General features: G+C 51.3%; 2 protein-coding genes across 3 annotated transcripts; one reads left to right on the top strand and one right to left on the bottom strand.

Annotated features, from left to right (window-relative positions):
- Positions 1-549: 549 nt before the first annotated feature.
- On the top strand, positions 550-9,885 carry PHKG1 (phosphorylase kinase catalytic subunit gamma 1). Of its 2 annotated transcripts, XM_043454945.1 has the most exons (11): positions 550-716; positions 1,429-1,586; positions 3,284-3,373; positions 4,135-4,313; positions 4,744-4,798; positions 6,973-7,038; positions 7,314-7,477; positions 7,885-7,975; positions 8,117-8,270; positions 8,433-8,558; positions 8,936-9,885. In XM_043454945.1, exons 3-11 carry the CDS (start codon positions 3,291-3,293, stop codon positions 9,179-9,181), a joined length of 1,164 nt encoding a protein of 387 aa, XP_043310880.1. In that variant the 5' UTR covers positions 550-716; positions 1,429-1,586; positions 3,284-3,290; the 3' UTR covers positions 9,182-9,885. The 2 variants fall into 2 exon arrangements, with proteins under 2 accessions (XP_043310880.1, XP_043310879.1); XM_043454944.1 differs by lacking the exon at positions 1,429-1,586 and having other exon boundaries at positions 551-716.
- SUMF2 (sulfatase modifying factor 2) lies at positions 9,533-20,468 on the bottom strand. Its single transcript, XM_043454946.1, has 9 exons — positions 20,151-20,468; positions 18,376-18,532; positions 15,369-15,483; positions 14,562-14,606; positions 14,034-14,184; positions 13,146-13,201; positions 12,190-12,274; positions 11,867-12,011; positions 9,533-10,458 (listed from the first exon to the last, which is right to left on the bottom strand). The coding sequence occupies exons 1-9, from the start codon at positions 20,215-20,217 to the stop codon at positions 10,374-10,376; spliced, it is 906 nt and encodes a 301-aa protein (XP_043310881.1). The 5' UTR covers positions 20,218-20,468; the 3' UTR covers positions 9,533-10,373.
- Between the last annotated feature and the right edge of the window lie 86 nt (positions 20,469-20,554).

The raw sequence follows: 20,554 nt of genomic DNA, 5'->3' as shown, positions 1-20,554 counted from the left end.
ATTATTTCCAATTCTGTCAACCTCTTAAGCTAGAATCATACTGATGAGGACCCTCACCCAAAGAGCCCAAAGCCGCCCACAGTTAGCACCCAAGTGTTTTTCCTGGCACATTGACCTCCTCTCATTCATCAGGAACTGCTGGCTGAACACAAAATGCGTTAAGAATGAAATCTTGATCAGAGATGGAGTACTGGATAACTTTTGAGGTCTACATTTGGTCAGACAGCCACACAAACCGTAGCTGAGCGGCTCCCCCGAGCAACCAGGCTTGCAGGGTAGGTGTACAAGGGTGTCTCCAGGGCACTCAGCACACAGAGAAGCCAGTGCATTCCTGGCAAGCTGGCTTTGTTCTCCAGGCCTGGAGGCTGAGTGAACTCCCGAGGGAAGACATCACTGACTGATCACCGTGTGCTGTCCTGCCTGCTCCCAGGCCACCCAAACTTCCTTCACCCTCCACCAGAGGTCACCACCTGGTGAGACTTGGCCTGCCAAGCCTTGGCCAGCCTCCCAGCTTTGCAGTTGTGCTTTATTTTTGGCACATCAGCCTTCCGTCCTCAAGTAGCAAAGCCCGAAGGAAGAACAGCAAGATACGCTACTCGGGCCGCAAGTGTCTGCTCGGGACACGCTTCAGTCCTCCGCTGTTCCCTCTCCCTGGGGGGGTCCGGGACCTTTGGGATTCCCATCCCGTTCACTCCAGGGCCTGCGAGGACATAGCGGTGAGTAGCTGGGTCAGTGAGTGATAAAAGCCAGGTGGGGAGCAGGAGAGGTCATGGGGTAGAGAAGACAGAACCCTCCCAAACCCACTAGGCCCACTTCTCCCCACTTCTGACAGTAGACAAACCCAGGAGAATGGCAGCATTGACTTTTGAAAGTTATTTGTCCACAGAAAGTAGATCCCTGTGACTGTTCGCTGACTGTCAGTTTTAGGGAGAGATGTCATGTTCCAAAAAGGACCGGGCTATGTCCTCGCATTTGGGGACCCTTTCCAAAGGCGTTTTGGGGGATGCAGGTGGGGGCAGTTGACAGAGGCACGAAGCTGGCCCAAGTTAGGCCTAGAGCAAGGGGATGGGGCAAGATGGACCTCCCCACCCCCCCGCCCAGTACCAGAACTCGGGTGGAGCTGGTTATGCCAGGGGATGGGGCACCTGGATGGGATGGCATGCCAGGCTGGGGCTGGATACACTCTCTGCGCATGGAGGGCTGGGGGAAGGGAGAGACCTCTTACCCAGCTTTGAGAGGTGGGGAGGGGGAGAACAGATGCCTGCCTTGGAACTTTACAGGACTCACCAGGAACTGGGTTAATTTTTCTGCGGAACAGACACTCCTGTGCTCAGCCAGGGTTGCTGACGAGGGTGGAGTGGAGGCAGCGCCAGGCCTGTCACTGGCAGAGGAGACTCTTGTTATTCTTGTCCTTCCCCCGGTAACCAGGCACCCAGCAGTGAGGACACCAGGCTTCCTGGAACAGCCAGCCTGTACCCAGGCAGCCCGGGCTGCCGCCAGTCAGCAAACTGGCCCCTTGATCAGGCCAAGCCTTCTTGGACCCAGAAAGCAGGATGGAAGTAGGACCAGAGGCAGCTTTGGCCATGGTGGGTGGAAGCTCGTGCCTGTTTTCTCTCTGCCCCTCTTCCGGTTGGTACAGCATTTTCTCCATTCCTCAAATCCTCCGAGCGAGGAAGGAGTTCAGTGCCCAGTGGCCTCCACATTCCTAAAGCAAAGCTGGCCAGCTCCTCTGGGTCCAGGCCCGAGTGTCCTGGCTCCGTTCTGCCCACAGTGCAGTGGAACCACCCAGGGCTCACTGGTCATTGTTAGGTAGGGCCCGGGGCATGCTGAGGACAGGACCATCCTGTGGGCAGGAATCTGGACCAGAGGGATACCTCTGGCCGCTGACTTAAATCTGTGGGGCAGCACTAGTAATACACCTGCCCTGGGCACAGCGGGAGGGATGGTTGGGAAGTCCCAGAGACCATCACAGTTGGATGGAGTGGGCACATGTCCACGAGTGACACCAGAAGCCGGGACCAGGACTCACCCATCAAGCTCCGCATCCCTCGGAGCACCTGGCCCAGTGCTTCTCAGAGTATGAAAGAAAGAAAGGAAGGAGTAAAGGGGACTTCCTTGGTAGTCCAGTGGTTAAGACGCCAAGCTTCCAGTGCAGGGGGTGTGGGTTTGATCCCGGGTTGGGGAACTAGGATCACGCATGCCCAGTGGTTCAGCTCCCAAAATAAAATAAAACAACAATATAGGGGGAGAAAAAAAACTTTTAAAAAAAGGAAGGGGAAAAAAAGAAAGGAGGAAAGAGAACAGAGGAAGGAAGGTAGAGAGCAGGAGGGAGAGTGACACAGAAGTCCTGGTTAAGGACAAGAGTGAGGAAGCAGCAGTGGGAAGCATAGGAAGCCTGTCCTGGAAGGAGAGGTGTTTTCCGGGTAGGACAGTTACTACTGGAGCGATAAGGTGAGATTATAGGGGCACCGTATTTGAAGATGAAACCGTGAAGTTTCTCACCTTTTCCACAAGTGCAGAGGGCAGGCAAAGGAAAGCAGGACCAGCTTCATCTCCTCAAAGAGGAAAAGGAAACAGCACTTTAATTTGTCCTTTGCAGAGTTTGTTGGTGGTTCTTCCTAAAGCCAGGGGTGTGTTGGCCTTGTCAGAGCTAACCCTGGGGCCCAGTGGTCTGATGATTCCTGCCTCGAACCTGGGCTTGGACCTGGCTGACCATCTGCTGCTCCTTCTGGGGAGGAGCAACAGCAGGAGTTGCTTCTGGGGAGGAGCAACAGAAGGAGCAACAGCTAACAAGGAGAACATTTTGGGAGCCACGTGGTCACCTGGGGTCACAAGAGTTTACACCAGTGGGGAGAAGCAAGCTGGGCTCTTTCCAGAGCTTCCTAAAAATTCACAAGTGTTTTTTAAATTATTTTTTATTTTAAAAAATTTATTGATTTTTAATTGAAGGGTAATTGTTTTACAGTGCTGTGTTGGTTTCTGCCATGTACCAACAGGAATCAGCCATAACTGTACTTATGTCCCTTCCTTCTTGAACCTCCCTCCCACCTCCCATCCCATTGCACCCCTCTAGGTTGACACAGAGCACCAGGGTGAGCTCCCTGTGTGATACAGCACATTCCCATTGGCCATCTATAAAATTCACAAGCATTTATTTTGAATATTCACAAGAGGTGAGCCCTATGCCAGGAAATACAAAGCTAAAGGAGAGATGGTTTTAGCCCTCACAGACCACATCCCCTAGGTCAGGAAGGCTGACGGTTTCTTTCTGTTCCTCTTTTAGAGCTGATATGACCCAGGACAAGTCGCTGCCAGACTCCTATTCTGCACAGGGCTTCTATGAGAACTATGAGCCCAAGGAGATCCTGGGCAGGTAAGGCCCAGACCTCCCCCACGAAGTGCTATCCAAGGTTCTGGCCAGCTCTGCAGGCAGGAACAATGTCTTCTTGACTCTGAGCCCTGACTGTCTTCATCCCCAAAGCACTGTCCACTTGGAGGAAACTTCAGTTTGGGGTTTGGGATGGAGGAAGCAGGTATAAGGGCACCCAGAACAGAGACCCTCCCAGCAAAGGGAGCCCCACCCCCCAACCCCAGAGCTGTTGACAGCACATCCAAACCCAGCCTTGGCTCAGGGTCAGGGATCAGGTGTCAGAATGAAGTTTGCGGTCCTAGGAGTGAGTGTACCATTTCTTCCTCTGTGCTGAGAAAGAGCACTGAACCAGGAACCAGGAGGCCTGAAAGCAGACTTCTTCCTCTTTGGCTCCAGGCAAATCACCCCCACCCCCTGTTCCTTATTCAACCTTCCGTCCCCCAAAGCAGGGGTTCCTAACCTCCGGGATCTAATGCCTGATGCTCTGAGGTGGAGCTGATGCAATACTAATAGAAATAAAATGCACAATAAATGTAATGCGCTTGAGTCAACCCAAAACCATCCCTCATTCCACAGGTCCATGGAAAAACTGTCTTTCATGAAACTGGCCCCTGGTGCCAAAAATGGGCCCCAAAGTTGGGGACTGCTGCCCCGAAGCTCACAGGGAGTTGGGGGACAAGGCAGGACCTCTCTGCTGTGGCCTGAATGTGGGCCTCCCCCGGGGGTGAGGGGCCCCCGGGACCATCTGTCCTCTGCACCCCCAGGGGAGTGAGCAGCGTCGTCAGGCGCTGCATCCACAAGCCCACGTGCCAGGAGTACGCTGTGAAGATCATTGACATCACCGGCGGGGGCAGCTTCAGCTCCGAGGAGGTGCAGGAGCTGCGGGAGGCCACGCAGAAGGAGGTGGACATCCTGCGCAAGGTCTCGGGACACCCCAACATCAGTGAGTGCTGGCCCCGAGCCCCGGCAGGGGGCTCTGCCACCGCTCTGCCCTGATAACCCAGGTCGGGGAGTGTGGCCCCAGTGCAGCTAGCCAGAAACACCCAGACTGTCTCCCGCAACCCAGGGCCCCACCGGCCCAGTACCCGGAGGCTTGGGGCTCCCAGCTCCACCTTCCTGCCCCCAGGATTCAGCTCCAAGCCTCCTCTTCCAGTCCCACAGAAGGGATGACAGGCAGGGATGCGGGTGGGGGAATGGGGAGTTCAAAGTCCCTGGCTGCCCCCTCTCCCGGGGGGCGGGGGAGGCTTCCTTTGAACCCTGATACCCCCTCCACCTTCCGAGTCAGCCCACAGCGCCTTTAATCCCCTCTCCCCTGCGCCTCCACTGCCCCGCCTGGGCTCCTCTGCTCCTGAGATGAGCCATTTCCATTTCAGTACAGCTGAAGGACACTTATGAGACCAACACCTTCTTCTTCTTGGTGTTTGATCTGTAAGTACCCAGGCCTGGGGCCTAACTGAGAAAATTCTATTGTCCCCCCCACTCTGCCCCCCGCATCCAGGGCTTCCTGGAGACCAGCAGCCAGCCCCCTACATGGTGGACATCAAATAAGGTCACAGAGGCTGTAGGCAGATCAGCCCCCTGGGGTCAGGCTGCCAGGTTTTGAACCGTGGGTCCCTTCTGGGCTGGATGACTTTGCACATCAGCTTTCTCATCAGTACTGCAGGAATAATAAATACACAGGGACTGACACAATGTAAACGTTGCTGCTGCTGCTAAGTCACTTCAGTTGTGTCTGACTCTGTGCAACCCCATAGACGGCAGCCCACCAGGCTCCCCCGTCCCTGGCAAGAACACTGGAGTGGGCTACCATTTCCTTCTCCAATGCATGAAAAGTGAAAAGTGAAAGTGAAGTTGCTCAGTCGTGTCTGACTCTTTGCGACCCCATGGACTGCAGCCCACCAGGCTCCTCTGCCCATGGCATTTTCCAGGCAAGAGTACTGGAGTGGGTTGCCATTGCCTTCTCTGAATGTAAATGCTAGTCCTTACTAACTACCACGATGATGACCAGGGTGGCCAGGCAATGCTTATTCTAGACACTGAGGATATGCAAACCTACTGCATGCACTCGTTTTCACAGAGAGTCAGGAGAAAGCAATCAAGTCATAAAACACACACAGAGTTATGCACATATCCAGACACACAGGGCTGAGCAAGGGTCAGAGGGAGCGGGTGGGGGATGTTCTCCTGAAGTGACCTGAGCAGAGACCAGGATGAAGGGCGAGATGGAGTCCAGCCACAAGACCCAGAGAAGGAGCCCCCAGCAGAGGGAAGAGCTGAAGCAGTATTGGCGCAAGAGGCCAATGAGACAGGCAGGCAGTAGAGATTCTATTTGGCATGTAGTTCAAAGATTGACATTATCATCAACGTCATCATCACCATTATCACTGTCAACAACATGTTACTATTCCCCTGCTTGTGCACCAACAGGACTATTGAGATAAGCTCCTTGTCATCTAGGGACTAGATTTACTTCAGAGAATTGTTCAAGCAGATTTTGTATCATTGGAACTTTTTTTTTTTGGTCACAATACTGAACATGCAGTGTTACTTACTTTCGTGGAGACACCATTTAATGTGGCCTTTGTGTACAATTAAACTGCCAGCTCTAGGAAGGCAGGAGCCTGCTGATGGACCTTGCAGTGTCCCAGTGTTTACCGGTATATCTTTTTGCTGCTGCTGCTGCCATTAGTGAATTCTCCTAGTGTGTTTTAAATGGAATTGAAGTGATCAAAACCGGAGACACACACTGCTTTTTAGGAACATGGTACCGATAATGTCTGAAACAAGGGTTATTTCTGTAATTTCTGGGCTGCTCCTCAAAGAGAACTCCCCTCCCTGCTGCACCAGCTAAGTTCAAGGATTTCCTTGTCTCAAGGATACTGGCTAAAATCTCTTGGACCCTGCTTTCCCTGGAGGGGTGGGCAGGATGCACCTTTTTTATTCAACCAAGGGAGACTTTCCCAGCCTTGCCCAGCTGCAGCTGTCTCAAATCTGCTCAGTGGCTCAGTCCTGTAGAGCCCTTGGGGGCAGCTCAAATGTCTCTAACCTTTGAAGAAGTTGCTTGGGAAGTTATTTTTAATGCTGCCTCAAGTTGCCCTCCAGGGTATAACTAGATTATTCCAGCAGAGACCTCCTTCTAGATCCTCCCAAGTGGGAAGATGGAACCACACTTCTTAATCCTAAGAAATCCAAAAACAGGCAAAACCGCTGCTCCATCACTTGTACTGCTGCTGCTTCCATTTGTTCCTGGAAAAAGTCAGGACACTCTGGTCCTTCTAATCTGGGTCTGGGACCTTGGGCCAGGGACTCAGAGTCCCTCTCTCCTCCCCAAACTGATTTTGGCTTTGATGGGTTCCAGTCCATGCTGTCACTCCCACACACGGGGGACCCTCACAATGGTGCCACCCCACCCCTCCAGTGTCCCTTGTTCTTCCTCCAAACTTCCCAGACAGCCTCTCCACTCACTTCCCCAGCTCCTCCCTGCAGATTGTGGTCCTTCGTGGGGAGTGGGCCACTTTACCCCTGGAAGTGTTAGGTGGGAAACAGGGTAAGGAGGGGGTAGCCTGCTGGTCCATCCAGTGACAAATCCTCTGTCCCCACAGGATGAAGAGAGGGGAGCTCTTTGACTACCTCACTGAGAAGGTCACCCTGAGTGAGAAGGAGACCAGGTGAGGGTCTGCTTGCCCCTCTCTCTACTTCCAGTCTGAGTCCAGCTTAGGCACAAAGGTCATGGAGGCGGCGTGGCATGCACTGGTCTGGTTGGGGAGTGTGCGCCATGGGCTATGGCGGCATCCCTCCTTCCTTGACCCAGCCTAGGTGGGTCCGCCTGTCTGGAGTCCTCTGTGACTTGCAGTCGGGCTGGCCTATGGGCTTTGGTCTCCCCGCCTGTTACCTGACCCTGCAGAGTAGCAGATGAGGGTAACGTGTGCCTGTGCCACCCCAGGAAGATCATGAGAGCCCTGCTGGAGGTGATCGCCACCTTGCACAGACTCAACATTGTGCATCGGGATCTGAAGCCAGAGAACATCCTCCTGGATGATAACATGAACATCAAGCTTACAGACTTTGGCTTTTCCTGCCAGCTGGAGCCAGGAGAGAAGCTGCGAGGTCCGGTAACGTGGCCCTGGCCCATGTCGGGGGCTCAGGCTCTCTCATCAGCTGTCCTGGGAACAGGGACTGCCCGGGTTTCCCACCCCCGCCCCCCCCAGCACCCCCCCCCCCAATAAAAAATCTTACCATTTCAAGGCTGAGTGTCTCTTCCTGGAACTGGGCTGAGCCAGGTTCCCACTGCCTGTGTTCCAGGCCAGTGCTGGCTCCTATGACCAAGCCACTGACAGGCCCCAAGCGGGTGGCCATAGGAGCCAGCACCCTGGCCTGCCCTTGGCTCTGAGCCTGGGGCTGTGTTCGGAGTCCCAGTCTGGCCATACCACTTCAGTTCCATGTCCACTGTCTCTGTGGGCCTTTCTCTTCCATGTGCCTCTGCTGACCTGCCCCGATGGAAACTGTTCCTGCAGAGGTCTGTGGGACCCCCAGTTACCTGGCCCCTGAGATCATCGAGTGCTCCATGAACGATGACCACCCTGGCTATGGGAAGGAGGTGGACATGTGAGTGTGTTGGGGGGAGGGAGGTGACCTGTAGGGACAGGGGTGCCCCTCTGACCGGGAGCACCTGGCAGGGGAGGGAGTGATAGAGGTGGGAGCTACAGCCCGCCCACCTGCCTCCCTCCGCCGCTCCCCCGGTGCCAGGTGGAGCACGGGGGTCATCATGTACACGCTGCTGGCCGGCTCCCCGCCCTTCTGGCACCGCAAGCAGATGCTGATGTTGAGAATGATCATGAGTGGCAACTACCAGTTTGGCTCACCGGAATGGGACGATTACTCGGACACCGTGAAGGACTTGGTGAGAGGCCGGGCGTGCTGGCTCCCGGGCGCAGGCGAGGGGCAAGTCCAGTGTTCCCGGCGTGGGGGTCGGCGTCGGGGGGAGCGGTGGGAGAGATGGAGGCGCCTGCTGGGGGAGAGACCCCGGCCTGACACGTCCTCCGTTCCGCCTTGTTTCTCTTAGGTTTCCCGCTTCTTGGTGGTGAGCCCCCAGAGCCGCTGCTCAGCAGAAGAGGCCTTGGCGCACCCCTTCTTCCAGCAGTACGTGGTGGAGGAAGTGCGTCACTTCAGCCCCCGGGGCAAGTTCAAGGTACTGGGGGCTCACCTCCCACTCAGGGTCCCCGGGGCAGGCGCCAGGGCCCCTGAAACCCAAGCCCCCAGGGCCCTTCATAAGGACTCCTTACGACCACGGCGTTTCAAGAGCACCTGCCCTTCCCCCTCCCACCCAGCCCTGTGATGGTTCCAGCTCAATTTCTTCTGGCTTCTGGCGCTGACAGCCTAAAAGCCTGCGCTTGCGGGTAGGGCGGGAATGGGGGTAATGGGGGTCGGGGGTCGGTGACGCTAGGACGTGCCCAGCCGACACCACACGAGGCTTGGAGGCATACAAGCTCCGGTCGGCCTGCGCTGGACGCAGGAGGAGACAGGCCCGGGGGGTGTGGCTCCGTGCTCAGGCCCCGCCTCCCGCAGGTGATCTGCCTGACTGTGCTGGCTTCCGTGCGCATCTACTACCAGTACCGCCGGGTGAAGCCCGTGACCCGGGAGATCGTCATTCGAGACCCCTACGCCCTCCGGCCTCTGCGGCGACTCATCGATGCCTACGCTTTCCGAATCTATGGTCACTGGGTGAAGAAGGGGCAGCAGCAGAACCGGGCGGCCCTCTTCGAGAACACGCCCAAGGCCGTGCTCCTCTCCTTGGTTGAGGAGGACTTCTGAGGGGAGGGCCGGCGGGGTAGGTGGGGCGGGGTAAGGCAGGGTGCAGAGGACACCGAAAGGGGGTGAGAGCATGTGCAGGGCCCTGTCCAGAGGGTGCACTTGGCCCTGGCCAGGACCCTAGGAACGGGGGCCACTCCCCACTCTCAGGGGCATCACTTGGTGGTCAGTGCAGCCGGAGCTAGGCCCCCAGACTGGGGGACCAGCTGCGGTCTAGAACCTGGAGCCTCTCGCAGCTCCACTGCCCAGGTGTACTACCATCTCCTCTTCTCCTCTGGGAGCCCCAGAGTTACTGACACTCAGTGCACTGCCCGGAGGGTCCCAGGGTGAGGATCAAAGAGACCAGTCTGAGAATCGCAATCACAGACGATTTTTACTGACCCCACAATATCCAGCGACACCACGGGAGCCGGTTCTTCTCTGGGGACGTTTATAGAGGCATGTGGGAGCCCTTGCATAATTAACAATAGAAAACAATAGAAAGGGACTCATCTGCTGTTTCTTCTGAGTATTATTCATTCTGTGACTCCCATGGTGCACAGTCTCATCTGGTAAATCCATGGTTCTCCTAGACCCTTTTAAGACTGACTTTGAGCTTTAAAGAGCCCATGGAACTGCATTTCATGTGCTGGAAACCAGGTTCCCTTGGAGATGTGTGAAACCCCACAAATAAGGCAAATAAAGGAATCATTTTCTTTTTATGGCAACTTGCTAGGAAAACAAGGAGGCCTGGGGAGATTCTGGATTCCCTGAGAGCTCGGTTGGTAAAGAATCCGCCTGCAATGCATGAGACCCTGATTCGATTCCTGGGTTGGGGGAGTTTCTGCCTTGAATAATGTCAGATCCCTGGATCAGACATCATGAAAGGGGGAAGGAGGAGATTGAAAATTTTTTTTACAAACTGCCTTTCTGAGCACTGTGTCCCAACTGTTTGAGTATCTGGCCCCTATATGGTCAATATCTGACCTCTAAGATAAACATCCAGCTCCTGGCCACAACCAATAAGCTGGGCCCCTTCTCCAAGACACAGTGTCACCCCTCTGTGGAGGTCAGGATCCTTTCCTGCCCTGGGGACAGGTGCCTGCCACAGAGGATGGGGAAGGGGATGGAGGTCTTCTGGAGTCTGGCTGTGTTTGGAATGTGGCCGGGGAGTGGCCTAGGTGCCATGGGACTCTTCTGGTTTCTGCATGGCCAGTCACAGCTCCCCTGGCGGTCGGCCTGCACTGGAAGCGCAGCGGAAGCCTAGGTTGTCTGAGGCTGAATCTGGAGTGTTGCCCATCCTGCCACCAGAGAAGGGGAGAGAGAATGGACATTTGCTGAGAAAGGGGCCTGGGCCTCACTCAGCTCTCCTGCTCCAGCTCCCAGGGCCTGCTGTGGTCTGGGAGATTTGGGGGCTGGGGACTGGGGAGGGCCTGGTCTGGTAAGAAAAGTGGTATGAGGGCAGGTCCAGAGAGTGTGCCATTCCTGGGGAGTGGGAGAGGTTAAGAAGGGACCTTGGGACAGGGTGGAGGAAGAGAGGGTGGTCCTGAGACTGCATGAAAGGCAGGAAAGGCCATGCCTAATAACTTCCAACTGTTGGTAGTTTAGACTAATAACTCAGTCAAAAAGAACTTGTTGGCAACAAGTGAGAACATCATAGAGTCAATCAGTACTCACACTTTTCAAAGAACTTTCACACGGATTACTGCATTTGCTATTTCTCTTACTGCTCTGGAGGGTAGGTTTTGTTCACCATCTCACAGATCCCAGAATCATATACCAGGAAGACTTAAATGTCTTGCCCAAGGGCAACCACTGCTTCAGTGGAATCAGCAGCAAACCCAATTTCCTGGTCCCCAGACGAATCCTTTCTCCACTACTTTGTCCTAAGATAAAAGGGGGAAGACTTCCCTGGTGGCCCAGTGGTTAAAAATCCGCCTTGCAATGTAGGGAGTGGGGTTCGATCCCTGGTTGGGGAATGAAGATCCCACATTCCTCAGGGCAAGTAAGCCGGTGCACTGCAGCTGAGCCTGAGTGCCACAACTAGAGAGTCTGTGAGTCACAATGGAAGATCCTGCCTGATGCAATGCAGGCAAACACACAAGTAAATAAACGTTACAAAACAGAAAAAGGTGAGGCTAATCCACAGCGCCCCTCCACCACCCTTAAGGAATCCAGGTGCAGGAGGAGCTGCAGGGAGATTAATCAAAACAAGTTTACAGACAGAGCAGAAAGTCCTAGAAGGCAATTTGGGAGCTGGGAACTCTACCATTCAGGGGCCAGCACTAACTGTCACTAATCATCCGTATGAAATGAGCAGGTCCCAGGACCTCCCTGAGTCTATTTTTCCTTGATTGTAAAACAAAATGGTTGCAGAAAATGTCTTTTTACGTGCCCTCTTGTTAGAAAAGTTAATATTTCAATGATCCCTGGTCATGACCAGGGCCATGTGGCCACTCCAGTCCCCTCCCTCTGCACGCCTAGCTATGAGGAGAAGAGAAACCCATATATTAAAGACGTCAGACACAGTCTTCCTCGGTGCTGAGAGCTGGCAGGAAAAGGCATCGGGCTCCTGGCTTTACCTGGTGAGTTTGGCTTGCTTTCTCTTCTGGACCCACACCTCCCCAGTGGAGAGAGAGGTGTGGAAGCAGTGCCCACACCAGCTCCGGTGCTACCTGTGCTCCAGGAGACCAGGACCCAGCCCCTCACCTGGTGGTGACACGCGCCCGGTGGTTGGCAGAGCCGTCAGCTGTGTCGATCCAGGACGCCCCCCGGAGGACATGCATGTCCTGGCCGGCAGCCTGGTACTGTGACGCCGTCCACTCCCATACGTTGCCCACGAGGTCATAGAGCCCTGAGGCACAGTGGCAGGTCAGGCCCTGGCTGGGTATGCCACCCCCACCCGCCCTGACCAACAACGGCCTGGGGGACCAAATGCTTCCCAGCGCTGCTTCTCCTGCCTCGACCACCAGGCAGAACCATTCCACCAACCAACCTGTGAACGCTGACAGCAACCCGCTGTGCAGTCTTACCGTAGTCGTTCTGTGGGGGGAAAGCATTCACGGGGGAGACGCCGTGGAAGCCATCCTCAGCCTTGTCGCCCTTGGGGAACTTTCCCTGGGGTGGGTGGGAGGGGATGTTTAGGCTTCAGGATTTACCGTCCACTTGCCCAGAGGGGTTTTAACCAAGGCCATCTTGAGGCACCCTCTGGGGCAGGGGAAGGGCATGGGGCAGTGACCTGAGGTCCCAAGCTAGCTGCCTCATGTCCTCCACCATGACGTCCTGACTGGATTAGGAATTGTGTGGTTCCCCGTGTGTCCACACCCGCGCAGCCCACCCACAACTTCTCCACTCTCAGCGACTTCCCTCAGCTGCGTGAGCCCCATGTGCCTTCAGAGGAAAGGCCCCACCTCCCCGCTCTGTACCCCGCCTCTCCCTACAGGAACCAGTGTTCCCCTGTACCTTCGCCTGCCCTTCCACCACCAACAGGCTGCACTCTCCCTCACCTGCCCTGACCCTGCCTTCCTCACCTCCTGCCCTTTACCACCAAGATTCTACAACACGTAACTGGTCTTTGCTGACGTCATTTGTTCAACTTATTCATTCTATTGGAGTGCAGTGGCTCTGGGCGCCAGCCTTCAGAGTCTGTCACGTCTCTGAACATGCTGTCCCCTTCCCCACTGCTGACACGCATGTTGTTTCCTACACTTTTCTCCTGGCAAGCTCCAGTTCCACCAGCTCAAACGGCATGTTCACCGTCCAGTCACTCCCCCACCGTCCCAGGCAGGGATGCGTGCCGGAGCACACACTGCTCATCTTCACTACGCAGCCCCACTACTACACTGTCTTTCACCTCACCCCGTTACTAGTTTTCCAGTCTGTTAGAACATGAAGGCCCCTGAGTCCCATGGCCTGACACCATGCCCGGCCCGCAGCAAGTTTCAATCCGCACCCTGAGAAAAGAACAAGGGTGAGGAATTTGTCTTACCTGCCACAGGTTGGTGCGGTTTGGCTGGAACTTGTTTCCCCAGGGGTACACCTGACCTGCCAGGTGGGCAAGGAAACAGCGGAGGGGAGAGGTGAAGGGTTGGGGAAGAAGGGAAAGACAGAAGGAGTGAGGGGACCGAAAGGAAGAGAGGAGGTGATGAGAAAGAAGAGTAAGATGACTCACTTTGACATCTCACACCCTTCCCTTGCCCTCACAGAACTGCACTCAGAGCCCCTGACTTCTGATCTGTTCCTAGACAGCACAATCCTAGGTGTGGTTTATGGACCAGTGCCATTCTGTAAACTATGTGTTACCCACTCATGCTGGGGTAAGTATAGAAACCGAGGGTAAGCATTGAGAGACTTGTTCATTGGACTTAGAAACAAGCAATCTCATTTATCACATTAACAATACTGACTATGGGTATAGCTGGTGTTCATTCAAAGAGTGTGTAGAGGCAGTGAATATGGGAGTTGCTATTTCAACTCTTTTTGTTTAGTTAGGATTGAAAAATAACTGAGTTATGAACAAACAGCAGTTTGTCACATTAATCCCTCCACAGCTATGGAAAAGGTATCCAGTGTAGGTTATACTTTTCCTCATGCCACGTGGTTCTGATTATATTTATCTGAAGTGGCACATGTCTGTGGAGTCTCCACTAATTAAATTTTCATTCCATTTTCTAGTTATTTTTATGGTATTTTATGGAAGTACTGGTTTGAGACAGATTAGAAGTAACAGTAACAACTGATCCATGACCACAGAGTGTAAGAAGCACTACTCCAGGGAGTGTGAGCCCGTCCCACCCTTTGAAGCCCACCCCACCACCCCCATGCAAGGCAGGATGGAGAGAAAGAATCAAGGGAGATCGCCCTGGCGTCTCTATACCCTTCAAGCCCCCTCGGGCAGCAAACTCCCACTCTTCCTCAGTGGGCAGCCGTTTCCCCCGCCAAGCACAGTAGGCACGGGCATCATTCCAGCTCACGTGTACCACTGGGAACTCCAGTTTCTCTCGGATGCCAGAGCCAGGACCTGCAGGCTGATAGCCAGGATGAAGTGAGACAAGCTTCTGGGAGCTCGTGGAAGTCTGAGGAAGGCTACGCTTAGGGTGCCTGTGTTCAGCTTTTACCACTAGATGGAGCAAGGAAGTAGGAAGAGAGAGCCTGGTGAGTGAGGAGAGGTCCAGAGACAGAAAGAAGGACTACGGGACACAAAAGGGAGAAAGTGGACAAAGCGGACGGGCCAGGGTAAAAGGACTGGGGCAGAGCGCACAGGGCAACTTGGCTGCTTCCCTGAAATTTCTCCGTCATCCTTTTAAACTCAGTATTCCCAGATGGGCAAGGGATCATGGGAAGCCAGGCTTCCACAATGAGAGTCAGCAGCGGTAGAAAACAAGACAGAGGAACCAACCCTTACCTGCCTCCAGAATGCCCTTTCCACTGGGAGCCACCAGAGGAGAGACTGCAAAAAAGAAGGAGTGCAATTACAAGGTGCTCTGACCCAGCGAGGCCCCTTCCTGATGACACCTAGGAGGCAGAGACTTCAGGCTGAGACTCAGGTGGTCCAAGTGAGGCTGTGTCCGGGATCTTTTACTTATTTATTTATTTATGGCTGTGTGGGGTGTTTGCTGCTGCGCTGGCTTTCCTCTAGCTAGGGTGAGCGGGACTACTCTCTAGTTGTGGTACACGGGCTTCTCGTTGCGGTGGGTTCTCTTATTGAGGCTCATGGGCTTTGGTAGCTGGGGCTCCTAGGCTCTAGAGCACAGGCTCAGTAGTTGTAGCACATGGCCTTAGTCACTCCTTGGCATGTGGGATCTTCCTGGATCAGGGATCAAACCCCCATCTCTTGTGTTGGCAGGTGGATTCTTTACCACTGAGCCACCAGGGAAGCCCCTGTGTTCAGAATCTTTAAAGTTTGACACCTCACCACCCTTATTAGAAGGAGGCTTCTCCAGGGGTTCTCTGGCTGGTCCAGGGAGTACCCTGAACCCTGTGTATTTCTGCATCTTTACAGGGTCTCTCTATGCGGACCTCAGCACAGAGTGAACATCCCAGGAGTGTGTGTTCATCCGGCTCTTCCAGGGTGGGTCTCTCTGGCTTCTTCCCTGCCTCTGGTTCTCAGGTTTGAGTCTCTACTGTGGCCCAGGTGACCCCCTAGACCCCATAGGGTTCTCGGTCCAGGTCCCACTCCCATGAGCCCAGCTGCAACCCTGGGTTCTCTTACCTGCATTTTCTGGGTTGCTTTGTTTCTAAGCTCATCAGAGACAAGGTCCTCAAAGACAAAGCTCCACCCAAACACCTCAGCTTCTGTGCGGTACTTTTTCTCCCTGACAAACTCCCTAAAAAGAGAGATTTCATAGAGTTTAGCTGACAGGCTTCTGTGCTCCACCCTCACCCTCTCTTGCTCCAGTAAACCTCATACACGCTTATCCTATTAGTCACACATCATAGAGTCTTCAGGAACTGCAAGGAATTAACCTCAGAGCCTGAGCAGATTTTCTTTTAAAATTTGTTTCTGTGTGTGCAGTTCACAAACAGGAGAATTCACACTTTCTGGGGTATAGTTTTGTGAGTTTTGATAAAGCATATAGTCATTGTCACAATCAAGATACAGAGCAGTTCCATTAACTGCCCCCCAAAATTCCCCGATGCCTCCTCAATCACTGCTCTGTTTTTTGTCTCTATAGTTCTGCCTTTCCCAGAATATCAATTCACATAAACTGAATCATGCAGTATGTAGTTTTGGGGTCTGGCTTCTTTCACTTAGCATACTGCTTCCAAGAATCATCTGTGTTGTTGACAGTGTCAGTAGTTTGTTCCCCCCTTTTTTTTTTGGCAGTTTTTGTTCTTTTTTATTGCTGAGTAGTATTTCACTGGATGGATAGACCAGATTTCGTTTATCCATTCACCAGCTGCAGGTCATCTGGGTTATCTCCAGTTTTTGGAGATAGTGAATAAAGCTGTTGAGAAGATTCAAGGGCAGGAAGTTGGTCTCTCTTCATCACATACCTAATCTCACATCGATCATGGGAGGAAGGGAGAATAGGTTTTACCATCTCCCTCAGACAGATGAGAGAAATTGAGTCAAATCACAATGACTTGCTGAGGGACTTCCTTGTGGCCCAGCGGGAATCTGCCTTGCAATGCAGGGGATGCAGGTTCGATCCCTGGTAAGGAAACTAAGATCCCACATGCCGAGGAGCTACTGAACCTGAAAGCCACAACTAGAGAGTCCAAGTGCTGCAACTAAGACCCAATGTCACCAAATAAATAAACGAATATATTTTTTTAAATGACTTGCTGAGATTTTAGAATGGATTTTCATATAGTTTGGTATGGCTGAGCCAATTTCAACATGCAGATTTCCAGGATAAGACAGATTGTTTTCTCTGGACTGAGAGTACCCGGTTGGTGTCAGCCCTCTGATATGAGAAGAAACTGTTCACCCATCAAAGGGGTATTGAGAATGCAGGAGATTTGGTAGCAATAGCTACTTACTGACCTCTGACCATCTGAATGGTTTGAGACTCTTACCAGAGAGGTAAACACAGATTATGGGTTCTAAGCAGAGTTTAGGGGCTTGGTGGAGGTGACATTATACTTCCTTCATCTAAAAGGTCATCATTTGAAACATAAAAGAATGCACCTATCTAGCTAGCAATTTATGGTTGTCATGATGTGGTGTGAGCCTGATCAGAGGTGATTTCTCCTTTGATTTTAATAACTTTCCTTTTAAAAATGTTTTTTAAAGCATATATAACATTATATTATAGAAACATGAGAAAACATAGGTAAGTAAAAAGGAAAAAACTAAAACCATCCATTATCACACCAAGATAGTGTCTATATTCGCTCCCTCTTCACTCCACAACCAAGTATTTTTTTTTTTAAAGATGACATCTCTATTTTAATTTATTTATTTTGGCTACACTGTGCAGCATGCAGAATCTCAGTTCCCTGACCAAGAACTGAACCAGTGCCCTGCCTTGGGAACACAGAGTCTTAACCACTAGACTGCCAGGGATGTCCCCAGTCAAGGGTTCTTAAATCGCTTTCATAAGGTTCTTCCTGTCATTATTTTCATTTGGAAATCGCAAAAACATGAGCAAAATCCATCACCTCATGCAATATTGCATCTTCCAGTTCTTTTTAGTGCATATACATTCTATACACATAGTTTAAAAAACTGGGCCATATCCTATGTAGTATTTTGTAACCTTTCTTCACAACACTTTTTAACTATCTCTTTTTGACAACAGGTTTTTTAAGGCTGCTAAGTATTCTGTTATACTGATACAATATATTTAAGTGATCCTTAAATTGTTAACATTTATTTGCAAAGTCACCTTTTTAGCTAAACTTTTTTTGACAACCTTAAATCTTCAAGACAAATCCCTAGATGTGGAACCAATGAGTCAAAAGGCCTGAGGAGTTTACTGACAATCTTTACACTTATTTCAGCCTGAGTCTCCTGAATCAATTTTCACCAGCAAGTTTTGATCTTAAAAAGTTTTAAATCCACAAATGTAAAATTTAAGTCATTTTTCACATTTGCTTTATTTGTCTTCCCATCCTCCCCTCTTCCTTTCCGCCTCCTTTCTATATACTCCTCCCTCCACTGTTTGAAGGTAAATTACTGACATATGCTGGATCATTTTCTACTTTAGCCTACTCATAATGTATCACTGTGGGGACACTGAGGCATTCAACATGGCTTCTTAGATTGAGCTGGGATCAAAATGTTTGATTCTGGAAATAATTCCATTTCCCTAAGTAATACTGGGTTGGCCAAGAAGTCTGTTCAGTTAGTTCAATAACATCCTTGTTGAAACTGGAAAATATGTCATTTTAACTTAAAACCAAACACACTTTTTGGCCAACCCAATATAAAGGGAATTTAAGGAACTCTCAACTATTATGACCCTTCTCCCGATTCCTCCTCCCCTGATGAAGAGTGTCTGACTTCTGCCCATATTTCTCAGTGGTATGCCTAGTGCATGGAAAAATCCACTGGCTCAAGAGTCAGGGGATCTGAGTTACAGGCCCAGTTGGCCACTAATGAAAAATGAAGTAAACCTCTTTGGATTTCAGAGTCCTCATCTGAAAAATGCAGGTAACACTTGCAAAGATGATATTCTGATAGTGAACAAGCTTAATCTCCTTTTAAATATTGTGAAATATTAGAATAACTCTTCTAGGAGTTACTTCTCCTGGAAGAACATTGGGAGTACCTGAAGTCTTTGTTGGTGACAGGAAATATGTCGATGGCAAAGGGTTTTACCGTCACCTCCCGGACAGGTCCTTCACCATCTCTGCCGTCTGGTGAGTTGGTTCCCATCTGGAATCTCCCACCTGGCAGCTGGACCATGTTGGTTGTCTGTCCATTTCCTGCAGAGGAAAAAGAAAGTGGTCATTAATTACATGAATATATATAAAATAAGTGGTAATATTTGGATCATATGTAAGGCTCAATGCTATAGTGAAAAAATCTGGAGGCCGAAAAATTTGGCTTTAAATTCTTATTCTGCCACTTAATTTGCTGAATGACTGCAGGCAAATTACTTCTTCTGGATTTCAGTCTCTTCATCTATAAAATGGGGGTAATATCTAACTCAAATGCATGGCTATATTAAATGTGTGAAATGTTTAGCACATGGCAGGTTTTCAATAAATGATTTTCTTTACTTCTGTCCCTCTACATGACAACCCTTTGTCCCAGTGAGATAAATCTAAACATTGTAAGAATCTGCCTGCCAATGCAGGAGACAGAGGTTTGATCCTCGGGTTGGGAAGATCCCCTGGAGAAGGAAATGGCAACCCACTGCAGAATACTTGCCTGGGAAATCCCACGGACAGAGGAGCCTGGTAGGCTACAGTCCCTGGAGTTGCAAGAGTCAGACACAAGTTAGCAACTAAACAACAACATAGCCTTTAAATACATCTATCAACTTGCCACTCATTCTTCTGCTCATGTTGTTTCTTTGCCTCTTCTCCATTATATCATATAAGAAAGAACTACATCTATTTTTCCAGGCTATACCTGGCACCTAGCACAAGTGCACAAAAATTATCATCAAATAATCAAATGAACTCTCTCATACTTGCTGCTTGAATACCTCAAAAAAATCATAGAATTAAAAGGATCTTTATTTCAACCCCCTCATTTGACCGGAAGAAACTAAGACCCTAAAGGCCACACTTTTCTGGCTTGATGTACTACTTTGTTGTGTTTTTACCTAAAGATGTCTAAGTACTATAAGTTTTCTAAAGGCAGAGTCCACATGTTTTCATGTTCCCCAGAATCTTATCTTTGGCCCTTTTCTGGATCTCATTGACACACACTAATGATTTCATCATCTTTAAGGGAGGCTGGAGGGTGGAATAGAGCAAGCAGGAAATTCTCAGACTAAAAGAGAATTAAGAAACAACACACAATAGCAATATTTGAATTTTATTTTGACATTAATTCAACAAGTAAACTATAATTTAAGAATACAGCAGATGAGTTTGAACACTAACTGGATGTTCAATGACATTAAGGAGTATTGTTGATTTTTTAGGTGGGAGAGTTAGTGACACTTTGTGTGTGTGTGTGAGTGTGTGTGATTTCTTGTCTTTTTGGCTATTCAAACTAAATAATTACGAATAAAACTATATCGTGCCTCAATCCACTCCAAACTAAATCTCCCAGAGTAATGGAAAAATGGAAGGGGTTCCAAACAAGCAAGATTAAAACTGGCAACTGTTTAAACTGGGAAACAGGTACGTGGGGGGTGGGGAGGGCAGGCGAGAGAGGCTCGTCTTATTAACTTTTTTATGCTCAAAAGATTCCAGAATAATAAATTAAAAGTTAAAATAAGTGAAATACAACGATATGAGCTGTTAACCCCCTCGCCCAGTTGGCCGCCTCTGGGAGGTAACTCCGGGCGCTGCCAGCCGCGGTGGCCGAGCGCCCCACCCCTTTCCTCCTGCCTCCTGGGACAGTCGGGCAGGCCAGCACACTGACCTAGTTCGAGCCACCGGCCGGAGAGGAGCGACAGAACAGTCAGCAGCGGCGACAGCGAAGTTCCCATGCCGGGAACACGAGCCCCGTGAGCACCCGCAGGAATAGCACCACCCTGCGGCTCTGCTGCGCACGCGCCCCGCACGCCTCACGTCGGCCGCCGTGCCCTGCGCGCGCGTGCGCACTGCTCACGAGAGCCCACCCCGCTGGAAGTCCGGAGTTAGGCAGGGACTCGAGTCCCAAGTTCACGTTGTGTTCTGCTAAGTCACTTCAGTCGTGTCCGACTCTGTGCGACCCCACCCCTGGGATTCTCCAGGCAAGAACACTGGAGTGGGTTGCCACTTCCTTCTCCAATGCATAGAAGTGAAAAGTGAAAGTGAAGTCGCTCAATCATGTCCGACGGCGAC

The sequence above is a fragment of the Cervus canadensis genome, chromosome 32 (assembly GCF_019320065.1).
Source record: "Cervus canadensis isolate Bull #8, Minnesota chromosome 32, ASM1932006v1, whole genome shotgun sequence".
Classification (NCBI taxonomy): Eukaryota; Metazoa; Chordata; class Mammalia; order Artiodactyla; family Cervidae; genus Cervus; species Cervus canadensis.
This window is presented reverse-complemented; position numbering and strand designations above follow the sequence as displayed.